The 12288-nt window shown below is 41.1% G+C and overlaps 1 protein-coding gene across 3 annotated transcripts in view; it reads right to left on the bottom strand.

Annotated features, from left to right (window-relative positions):
- Positions 1-1430: 1430 nt before the first annotated feature.
- The window catches only part of PRKCA (protein kinase C alpha), a 157827-nt gene continuing 146969 nt past the window's right edge, over positions 1431-12288 (bottom strand). Inside the window, exons 14-18 of one of the 3 annotated variants that reach the window (XR_012045382.1) lie at positions 11595-11675; positions 10034-10141; positions 7399-7539; positions 3084-3501; positions 1431-2971 (exon numbers count right to left, since the gene is read on the bottom strand). Coding sequence is in view for 2 of the 3 variants with exons in the window: in XM_072881120.1 (XP_072737221.1) it covers positions 3337-3501; positions 7399-7539; positions 10034-10141; positions 11595-11675 (495 nt within the window). In the remaining variant the exon portion in view is untranslated. Of the gene's footprint in view, positions 3502-7398; positions 7540-10033; positions 10142-11594; positions 11676-12288 lie in introns of all 3 variants that reach the window. The other 2 variants (XM_072881120.1, XM_072881121.1) reach the window with 2 other exon arrangements.

The following is a 12288-nucleotide window of genomic DNA, read 5'->3' as shown; positions in this document are numbered from 1 at the left end:
ATTTCTGGATGATAAACAATCCACCTGGAGCTGTCATTAAAGGGCTGGTCCGAGCGTGAGCGTTCACGTGCGAGCGCATTAGGCAGAGCAGCGAGGAGTAACACAAGTATTCAGTCCCTGCTTTATACAACCCTGTCTTGTTCCTGCAGGATCCAGGAGTTCACAGTACCTTTTCGTAAGCGTTACAGACACCTACAGAAGACGACACGAGATGTCGCAAGCCCAGGGACTCGAGGTAACAACATTAAAGAGGAATTTCTGCTTCTGCATCAGAAAACCTGGGGAGCAAATGCAAGTGCCTAAGAAACTGGTTATGAGAAGTAGCCAGGAAATGAGCAGCTCTGTCCAGGCGTCGGACCAGCTCTTTAGTGCCGTGTCCTGGTGTGAAGAGTACCGACCATCACAGCCGTGCCAGCAACAACAGCCCGCAACGGGACGTCCCTGCACAACTCGTATTTCATCAGGAAACCCAGAGCCACTGGGACGTCTACCCGTGGGATGTCCTGCCTGTTTCTGGCTTGGTTTAGTTCTGCCCCTGTACTGCTTTTCTTACTGCAAAAACCTCTGCGCTGGTATTTATCCTTGCATTTTCCTTTTTCAAAAGTCCCTTTTTTACTTCACATTCTTGAAACGCATGTAGTGCTGCCTCTCGGCAGATTTACCTTCTTGAGAGCCCCTTATTTATTCAAAATCTGAGCCTCAGTAATCTGTTGAATCTGTTATCGTCTGCAGCATGATACCCAGACTTTCCTAAACTATGGCAGGCTAATAATATTCAAAAAACCATAAATAGTCATGAATGCTGTACTAGTCCACATGCTTTATGGGGAATACCATAATTTTTGAAGTATATAATCTACAAACAAGAAAATGAACTCCCAGACTTGGCTGATAACATATTTGACACAGAATGGTTTAAAAATTTTACTCCTAAAATGTTTTAAAATTTTTGAGTTCTGTTTATTTCGGCAACAATCCGAGTTCTGGTTAGTTGGTGAATGCCCCTCGTTAGCGGTGTGTTTGCCCGTGCCTCAGATCGCTTCGGTTCGCTCATTAAGCCTGCTCGCTCTTACCCGGGGAGAAGCTCCTCGCTCAGAGCTGGGGCTGCAAAAGGGCTTCGACGGGGCAGAAGTCAAACCCCTGCAGGGCTGCAAATCGCGCGTCCTAGGCACCAAAAGTATGGCTTCTGAGGGCACCGCCGGTGCAGAAGCACGACACAGTTGCCGTCCGGATCCAACCGTGTCTCTCTCAAAACCTGTCCCGCTCCGCCACGGGTCACCCCCGCAAGTCAAACCCATCCGCCTGGCTACCAGTTTGCAGGACTGGATCTTTCTAACAGAATCTTTGGCACAGGTTCCATGTTTTATTGTCATAAAAGATGATTAGAAAGTCGATTCCCCTCCCACCCCCCCCAGTTACATATTCTAGTATAAATTTAAGTCTTTTATGGCAAATATCTTACTTTTTGAATATGTTTACATGCTGGAAAAATTGTAATCAGTCTGCATGCAGCAACAGAGACATCATGCTTCTGGCATCGTCATGCACATCTGACAGACAAAAAGTGCCTATGGCTGCTAACGTTAACAAGGCAGAAGGGAAAAAAAGAAAGGAAAATGCACTGACTACTATTTTACATGCTGTAACAGAACCAAAAAATGCACTAAAATATTTACTGATATTTGAATTAATATCTTCTGGTAAGTCGTAAGAGGAAATATCAAAATTTTTTATCTAAGTGATAGGAGAGGAGAAGATTGCGTTAATTACAGTGTTCATCATTGCAAATAAGTCTATTTCCTTCTCTGTAAGTAATAAGCAGACATGAAATGAAAGCCTAATTGAACCTCGTATAAAACCTGCAGGTAGCAATTATTGTTTAAAAGTAGATCTACTTTTAAAAAAAGAGATTATACCCTAAGCTATTGACAATATCCAAAACCTAAAGTAAAAACCAAAACAATAGCAGTAAAACATTTAGCTAAATCTAAATGATGTCATTCAGAACAAGAACTTTCACAATAAAGCACAATTTGTTTTATAAAATTTTTATAATACTCTTTATGCTTGATACGATTATGTCAATAACATAGATCTGCTTATTATTAACCCTTATTAATAAGAGTTATTACTAAACATGCAAAATTCATTGCATGAAGCATATGTAAAATGTATTAAATTCCATTCTATCAATAAAACAAGTTTTAGGTGCTTCTTCTTCCAGGCTTGATTATTCTGCAGCCCCAAGTTTTCTGAATTAAAACTGATTATTTTAAGACTAAATCTCACTTGATTTTCATGACCTATTCTGGAGAAATCACAAGTCACTTGGGGCTGCATTTTTTGTTAATTTAGTATACATAATGCTTTCTTTGATTTACTACCCTATACCGCAGACTATAAATAGACACATGTAAATAAGATTTAAGGGATTACAGTTTTGTTTTACATTCCAGGTTAACAAATTTCATAGTAAAATATTGGTATTAGAACCGGTTAACAGTAAACTTGAGGAGTGGTGTAAATTAAATTAACTGAACAAACAATGGCACCCTGGATCACAGAATAATCTCATGGAGATTAAAATTCACAAAAATATTATTAAAATTATTACTATTATTATTATTATTATTATTAAAGACAAAATTTCACCCTTGAGTTTATCACATGCTACTCAGCAAAGATCTTAGAGATCCGGCCACCGCTGAAGTGTGTTTAAACTTGGTGTTGCTTACGGGATCGGTTCACGAAGCCTCAGGGTCTAATTTGATTTTATCCCCCCTCCCACCCACTCCCAACTTGTTTCTGTTGTATTTTCAAAACAACTACTTCCAACATTTCTTTTGCAATGCCTCTCCTCCCCGGTGCCGCTGCCGTTTCAGTCTCTTGTGCTGCTGATCTCCCCGAAGTCACCGGAAGAGCGGTCCCTCGGGGCCGAGCGCTCCTATCTCCCAGCATCCGCACCGAAGGACTAAATATTGGAGGTTGTTTTTTTTCAGACCATGTGTTAGATTATTTCTAACACATCAGAGTGGAAAAGGGGGCAAAAGGACAGTGAGAAGTTACAAAAATATATAACGTACCAAAAAATGGGTAAGTTGAGACGAGTCAGTGGTGACTTCTAGAAGAGTAAGTGGGCACCATATACTAATTTATCTCCCATTAAGACAACATTGCTGTTGCAAAGCCAAAATCCTGAATAAGTGGCCTTTCCTCCGTCTTACACTTTCTAACCCTACAATTTCCAGGCCCAAATGGAATCGACAAGGCAAAAGCCTAAAAATTGTAGGGTTAAGGACCGTTCCCCACTGTGGGATTTGTTCCTGTTCTGCCGTTTCACGCTACATTTTGTAAAAGGGGGTGTACGAACTGGGGGTTGACATAAGAGAACCCTTCAAAATCTGTTTGGTCTATGTTAGCAATGACCAGCTGATCCGGGGGTGTTAACACCGGCTGTCCTCGTGTAAAGAATTTATCGAAGTTTTCAGCACCTTTGCCACACTGCAAGAAAAAAACAAACAGAAAAAAGGCTGAAAAAATCAGCAATACATTGGCAGTTCCAGCTTTTTGCAGATTTTTCAGGGTACATGCAAGACTTTCCCTCATTTCTTATGAGAAGTTAAGAGAAAATTTTCTTTTCAGATATTTTAACAAAAAATCCCAGGCAAACAGAGAAGTTTTAACAGATGAATTCTAATGAAAAACAGAGTCAGAAAAGTTCCCATTCATCAGTATGAGGTGACAAGGTAGAGAGGCTTAAATATTCAGAATTACTGGGATAAAAAAGGAAAAAGAAAATATTCCTATGGACATGTATTGGCAAGAGAAACTTTATCTGTCAAGTAATTTCATTCTTCTTAAAACTTTTATGATGCAAAATTAAATTTTTGTGTTAGTCTCTGTTTCCTTCATGATCTGCAGAAAGCTTAGCGTAATTCATTTATATGCTGTGATTCTTCATTGTACAGCCTATAAACTCTTGTAAATTCATAAACGACAGCAGAGCTTCAGTCCTGGGGCCTGCAGGAGGGAGCTGGGGCAGGGAGCGCATCCTGGGAACAGGTCCCCATTACAAAACATGCTGTCACAGGTTTCCTCCTTTTTCTGTCTAAGAGAACACGTTGTCTCGCGAAGCCCAGCCGAGAAGGGGGGTTATATATAGCTACACGCTGAACACAACTCATTCAGAACAGAAAACAAACAAAACCAGGTCTGCGAAAGGGATAGTTTTGAGGAATGCACAAAACACTTGAAAGGCAGGGAAGTGTGATTAGAGGCAAGTTAAAAAGGATGAAGGTGGGACCAGAACAAAATTAGCTTGGGTGCAAGAAAAAATGCATATTTGAGCAAAACTAGGCATTGAATATTGCGGAGAGATCTAAAGGAACCTGGTAAATCTGCTTATCTCAAAACTATCTACTGTACTAGATCTCCGAACAAAGCGTGGTTGTACGATAAAGGCACTGAACGCTTCTTCCCGTTGTCCCCGACCCTCTCCTCTCTATCCATCCCTACAATATATCTACATGGGGATTTAGAGGATAACATTACCCTATTATCTTCAGACTTAGAGGATAACTTGGAAAGGGTAGAATATGGCTCACACAATAGACCAATATTAAACATTGATTTTTCTGAACTAATGCAACATGAATAAAGCTGCGCATTTGTAGGAGAAACCAGCTGAAGAGGGGGCCGTTAAGGGAATGCGAGGGTGAGGTGTCTGGCTATCTTGAAACCAGCTCAGTCACAGTTTCCAATCTTCTGGCAAAGCACCTGGCGCGTCCTGGACTGGGACACGCCATCTGATCAGAGCTGCAAAGAACTTTTGCTGCCTCGGGCACAAGTTGGTTTATATTTCAGATGAAAAACGCATGCTCAGGTACTGAACCGCGGTGCTCACAGACGGACACTTGTTCAGCCTTGGAAGAACACAAGCAAAGGAACACTTCAACGGGTTAAAGGCTATCGGTAGTCTGCTTTTTTCACCCGGGGTTCTGCACTCACCGAATACCCTGGTGCCCACTGAAGCCAATGCATTTTGGTACAGAATCTCTGGAGAACAAGAACGGACAGAGCTGAACTTTGACGAGGGGAAAACTCTGCATCATTGGAATGAAAGTTGATGTATCCCCAAATTAACAGTCAGATTTATTTAGAGGCAGTCCAGTCAACTCAGAGCAGCAACAAAAGGCTATTTATACAGGGAAGACTTTATGCTAAAAAGATGTGCTACAGATATGCATCAGCATTCCAGAAAATTATGCTCTTTTTTCTTTTATTTTTCTTTTTTTCTTCCTCTTTTTTCAGCAAGTGGAAGGTATTTTTTGGGTGCAAATATAATAATGTTTCAATAGATAAATTATTCAATAATTTGATTATAATTATAATTGAGAAATTATAATAATAATAGATAATAATAATAATAGATAAATCTTCAATTACATATTTGTCTTCACATTAAAGAGTGGCATTGCTATTGTGAGCGATAACGCAGTATTAAAGTGGAACTGAAAATACAGGACTCCTAGAACTCCTAAACTTACAAATACGAGTAAAATGTCCTTCTTGCCAAATAATCAGTCTATGCCTATAGCCTGTGAAATGTCAATCTGGAAGGGAACACATTATTTAAACCGACCAACTGCTGACCCAAAATCTGCAGCTCCGTGTTGGAGTGAGAAGCGTGCCTGCGTGCAAAAGCAGCAGGATTATTCCTGCAGCAACGCGCTTCCTCGAGAAGATGTACCTACAAAGTAGGTTTTTTCAAAATTCCAAAATTTTTCTGGAAAAAACCCACCCCAAAGCAAGCCTATAAATACATCCATATCTTCAAACAGATTAAGGGTCGTACGTTTTTTGCTTTCTAGAATCAATATAAATAGAATCAGCAGTCACAATAAATGAGTTATACATAGGGTATGTAAATATCAGACTTGGATTTTAAATTATTTTTGCCTGGGAAAGTTAGTGTCCATGTGAATATGCCTTGGTGTATTTTAATAGCAGCCTGTATAAACAAAACACGTCATGATAACCACGGAGGGAGAGCACAGCTCCTCTAAACAGGAGCCAGGATCTGCCATGAAACGTGCTGTGATGGAACCAGACCATACCTCAAGCTTTTAGGACCTTCATGCTGGTGTTACTTTTAACTTCAAGGAGAGTCTAAGCACTCAGTTCCTGAGCTAATAAAACTTACAGATGCGAAGTAGATTTGCTTTACGATCAGCTTTAAATTTGACTCAAGCAGCATGCCATGAAAATCTTCCATAAAATATGCTTTAAAGAGGTGCAGCTCCCCTTCGGGCAGACAGCTCTGGGGCTGGGCCGGGCCGGGTTGGCAGCACCACCGTGTTCTTTACTTACTTACACCCTTCCCTGCATGCAAAATCCACACCTTATGAAAAGGGTATTTCCCCTAACACAAAACACTCTTCTCAGCACGCAACTCTCCTCCTGGTGATGTGAAAACGTCATCTGTACCCAAAAAGAGAGGAATATATTCTGCCACTGGGTAGTGGCCTCCCTCTGTTCATTAACTTGTGAAACCACGCTAGCGTGTCTGTATGGGTACATAAAGCAGTGCGCAGACCCATGATCCTATACCTGCAGTGCTACAGCCAGTTACGCATCTCAGTTGAAACGAAAAAAGTGTTAGAGAAGAAAGATTCGATGTTAAGCCATAACAATTTGCAGCTGTTCCTGAAAGCTTGTATTCTTGTGTGCAAATACTTTTCTTTGTCTGTCAATAAAGCACTGTAGGCGTTGAAGGAAATTCTGTATCAACAAATACAGCTCTTCAAATCATGTTATGCAAACAGTACTCCCAGTAAGGACATCTTTCACCTGTTTGGATTTCCAAAACATTCCTACAGGTACGTGTGTGTAAACCAGTAATAAACATGAAAAATAAATCAGGGATTTTTCTTGCAAACGCAGCAGATGTGGGTTCTGTCACTCCAGGATGGGGAATACACCCCCCCGTGCTGTGTAGCCCACCCTGGAGGAAATTCACCCCGGTAATTCGGATACCTTTCATCACTGACTTTAGACGTTGTTCAGAGGAGACAGTCGGGAACCACATTTATTACACGTCCCAAGTGGCTGATGTGAATATGCCAATTTTCCTTATTTTCAACTTCTCACGCGGTGCGTGACAGTCCAGTCAGGACTCAAACCGCTGAGAGACTTTTTCGCAAGGAACAAAGTACACTGGGTTATGCTACAGGGTGCCAAAACATTAGCAGATTCACAGACTGGTCTGCCATAATCAAATTGCCTTCTTTTAGAAGTGCCCCAGATGTGCAGCACCATCAAGCTAGCATTAATCTCACCCCACAGGGAAGCACGACTGCAGACGCATTTAGCGAGGGAAGTACTCGGCATCTCACTCACCACTTTGGGTTTGAAAGGTGGCTGAATCTCTCTGTTTTCCAGTTTTTCCCAGTCAATTCTCCTGAAGAAAGCATGTTCCCTGATGTCTCTTTCACCTTCAAGGCCACAGCCAAGGCGTTTTGCGGGATGTTTAGTCATTAGCTATTAGGAAGAGGAGAACAAGTGATTAAATTTAACGCTGGAATGAAAGCGAGACAGACTTTCCCCAGATTGTGATGCTCTTGCTCCTCTCCTGTTGCCAGGAGCCTCTTGCCTCTCCTGTTGCCAACCAAGTTGCTAATAAAATTGTTTTGAAAAGCTAAAATTCATTTTTTTGAGGATTAGCTTTTTCTTGTTCGATCACTGGAGGCAGCACGTCAGCAGCAAAATCAAGGGTTACACTTGAGAACTTCTTCGCATTCGGCAGAGGTTGCTGCTGGAGGTGTGGGTGGGCAGGCAGAGCCCGGGGCACGCTGCCGTCCTGTTCATTCACAACTCACTCCGGAATTTCGCCTTTGGTCTTTCAGTTCAGTCTTATAAATCTCCAGAACAGCTTCTGCCCTACCTCAACAATCAATTAAACTTAATAAATTCCAATATACTAAATCTGTATGAAGTAGACCCCCCCCCCCCCCCTTCATTTTTCTGGGCTTGTTCAAGACATCTCATTACAGAGCCCACAATTTCTTGGCACCCAGCTGACAATGTCTAATCTGCGTTTCCTCCCTTGCATTCTTAATGACATCTTGGTCAATACTATACCCAGCTGCATAGATTAAGCAGACTTGGGGAAAAAAAAAAAAAGCCAAACCCACCAGCATTGCATGCTTGGAAACAGTAATACGCTCCCTAATTAACACGCTCCTCAAAATCTTTTCAATTGATATGTACATTAGGAATTGAGTAACGTAGCCTTCAACTCTCAGTTCCAGTATTGTGGGGACTTTTTAAAGCTCTTTTACAAATTATATATGATTAATATACTGCTGGGAGTGATACCCCAATACATCTTTTCAAAACCTCAGCTGTACCGCTTTAGTCTCCCTCCAAATGTTGAGTTGATCAGATTCCAATTTTGAACCTAAAATAAAAGCGACTCTAAGCAGACTTTGGGAAGTCGGCTGCGCACTGGGCCAGGAATCACATCCTTCTTCAAGCTTAACAGCAACTTTCCCATTTTTGTTACCTTTTCTAAACCCCTTGCTTTAACAGTAGGTGATATAAGAAAATGTGGATAATGATTCTAGCAGTTTTAATTCTGTTCCAAAGTTACTGCATTTACCAAACCCAGCAAACTCTGAATCAGTGGAACAGATGTCAAGCGGACAATTCAATTTCAAGAGCACAGCGGGCACCTTCACCTTGCCCAGCGGTGCACAGTCCCAGGATTGCTGAGCTGCTGCTGACTACAAGGTTCAGAAGCCTTCTCATATTGACTTCTTAGCTCAGGTATAATGCTCACTGAAATCTGGCATTAATTTGCTCGTTTAATACAGACGATGAACGTGTTATTATCACAGAGACTTGACCTTAAACCTAGTGGTGCAATGCAATTTTAGCTTTCTGACCTTCCTTTGCATGAGCACCTAGCAGAACAGCAGCAAGCAGGAGAGCTGAAAACACGGTAATTAGATCAAGTTCAAACTGTGTGGCCTGAATATATGATTTTCATGATAAGGCATCAATCTGCATGTACTTTACAAAAATATATCATGTTTTGGTTTTATTGGCCTGCATGTCTACACCAGGATAGACTCCAAAATTAGAGTGGTCTTTCCTTTTACCTTGTTCTAAACAGCTTTTCTTTTTCTTGATGATTTTTCCTTGAGGGATTAATATCCAGCTCATACAATACTTCATAAATGGTTGCAAAGGAAAGGAAGAAAGTAAATACCAAATTAACTGACACTAAGTGCAGTGATATTTTATCGGTGTAAGAAAGACATCAAAGTAACGCTTTATAGACGGCTTGGAAAAGCCGCAGGTTGACAGTAGTCTAGGGAATCACATGGAGTCAAGGGAAAGTCAAATGAATTCTTTTTTCCTGAGCTAATCCCCTGAAGTCAAATCATTTCTTTTCCTCAAAAAAAAAAATTAAATTAACTTAGAATCTAAGACAAATTTGAGGCCACACAGGTTACAACTGGGTCAGGATTTCCCCACAGTTTCCTTGCATTTACACTAAAGATTTTCACATAAGCTCATCTTTACCTACATTCCAAAATGATTCTTATTAACTCTTTTGCGCTGCTGCTGTCATTAGGCACACTGGGCTGAGGACTCGCTGGGGTATCTGGTATCCATCCAAGCTGAGAGATCTCCCCACCCTGCAAAACTGGGGTTGCGCTGCCAAGGGTGGAGAGGCAAGGTGGGTGGAGATGTTTCACACCATCGTCCTGTTTATAAATTCTGCTTTGGATTTGGCAGCTACTGATTCTGACATTTGTTCTTACCATAAAACAAGCAGGCACAGCGGGAAGAGCTGAATACTTATCAGTGACACCAAGCGATGAGCACTTTATGACAATATAGCTTAGCACAGCCTGACAGAAGTTGCACTTAAAAATACTACAGTGCCATATCAAAGCCAGACAAATTTAGTTATTCACAAGGACTGCCAAAAAGGAACTTAATGATATAGAAGCATCTATCTCACCCCCTTGCAGATGGAGACAGCTTCTTTGGACAGTGATTTTGGATAGGAAACATTATGCTCCATTATGGACTGGAAAAGTTCATCTTCATCTTCTCCATCAAATGGAGGCTGTTGAAAATAAGTCACAGGTAGGTTACTTATTGGTTTTGTTTTGTTTTTTTTTTTTTAATTCTTTACTTTTTATGAAACGGCATGACAATACTATGGCCACATTGGGTCAGGTCAAAGGTGCACCCAGCCCAGCAACCTGCCTCCAGTCAACCATAGATGCCCAAAGAGATCAGGATGCAGCAGTGGTCGTTGCCCAGGAGTATGAACCAAACTTCCAGCCAAGTGCAGCTTGGGATCTTCCGACCCAGAAGTTTCGTGTTCATCAGTCTTAGGTAGAAATCGAGGAGAAAAGTTCATTTCTGCCCCCAGCATGGCAGCCAGGTTAATGAAATGTGTGCAGGATTACCTTCGTGATCATCTTTAATCAGCTTTTAAAGCTACTGTGCACCAGACAGCCAAAATACTTTAAAGGGTGAAGTTTGGAGACTGTAACTTTCAATTACCTTGTGTTAAGGTATATCTATTCCTCACTTAATTCCACTTAAACTCCACTTTGTTTTATAAGACATAGCTGTAGATTCTGCTTCTGTGAAGGGGAGGCTATACCATAAGAAAGGGCTGCATTTTATTTTTAAATATGGGTGATGAGGAAAGTGCCCGCGGGTGAGTCCCCAGGATACGGGCACTGTGGAAGGCTCAGCTAATGGAAAATCTCACTTTCTCCAAAGCATTCAGATGCCTAGTATTTGCAGTGCAGACTGTAAATGCTACCAACTGCAATTGCTACACTTTAAAAACTTTTAAAACGTCGACTGGAATTTAGTAGGGAAACTATTAAAGGCATTTGTTAAAAATGTATGTTTTAAGCTTAGGAAATGCATACCTTTAGCTAACGCTCATTGAAAGCCAATTGCAGAAATCTTTCCCAACTCAAGACTAACAGAATTCCTTAAAGTTGGTAGTTATCTGCCATTTACTGCAGTACAGTGTTGCTTTTCTACTTCAGTGACTCAGAGAGCAGCATCTCATTAACTGTGCGGAATAAGGGGTCTGTAATTGAGCATATTTCAAGTGGCGAGACCCATACTTTACCCCTAGGACATGCAATACAAAAACTGTGTTCTTGTGACTTAACTACAATGCAGAGCATATACACGCTCTTATTATGTTTCCCTGTGGTTTCAAACTATGAAATGATATTTCTTCCATTTGACATGCATTTTCCTGCTCAAGTGTCTCCCATTCAATTTTGAAGACGGCCATTTATAACATTATTACAGTACAAAGAAGCCGTATTCAAAGGCAGCGCTTGATTATGTGGGTGCAATATAAAGAGCTTAAAGCCTAAATACATTCTCAGTGGAGTCAGTCAAGAGTACAACGAGATAATATCAATATGAAAGGCTCCAGCCTTGCCCCCTAAGGGTCTAACTCTTTAGGGAGCCTTGAAACAGAGCAGCGTTGGAGAGGCAGGAGGAGGTCACAGCCAGCACAGGAGGGTAACTCTTACCTGGCCAGCTAACATCTCATAGAGCAGCACTCCGTACGCCCACCAATCCACAGACTTCCCATAGGGCTGGTAAGCAATAATCTGTATAATCGCAAAAAAAACCAAAGAAAAAACCCCTGTGTTAACTAACACCCAGTCTCGTGACACATTAGATAAATAGTGACATAGAGAGATGAACATATTTCCTTGAAAAAGCTCAGAAAGCCAATCCTGTAATCCTCACTCCAGCTAACCATTGGTTTCAGTGGGAGTTGGACTGTTTTGCAAATGTTAGTCTAAACCCGCCTGCACCTTTTTGGTATTCTGATGTCTTGAGAAATGTGGCTCTTAGGAGACCTTGGGATGTGCATTTGAAGGCAAAGAAGGAAGTACAGCAGCACAACGCAAAGGCAAAGGATACAAGGCAAAAATGTTATCCATCCATTTTTGTCAAAGCTTGAAATCATGAGACTCACTTAACTTACAGATTATCAATAATTAAGCCTTTCTTTTCTTTTCAATATTTATATTTTTGTTCTGCTGTAAAAGGAATCAAAATTTAAGAAAAGAGCAAAACCCTGAAAAGCTCAGTTACATTTTCCCCAGCTGCATGATTAAGATACTCTTAGCATGAAGCTAGATACCAGCTACACCCAAAAGAAAGGGGTTTCTGCTGTTCAGCCTAATGGAAATGTCAAGTATTTTGCATCCTCTG

Source organism: Ciconia boyciana, chromosome 16 (genome assembly GCF_034638445.1).
Source record: "Ciconia boyciana chromosome 16, ASM3463844v1, whole genome shotgun sequence".
Classification (NCBI taxonomy): Eukaryota; Metazoa; Chordata; class Aves; order Ciconiiformes; family Ciconiidae; genus Ciconia; species Ciconia boyciana.
Note: the sequence above shows the minus strand (reverse complement) of the source record. Positions and strands in the feature narration are given on the sequence as shown.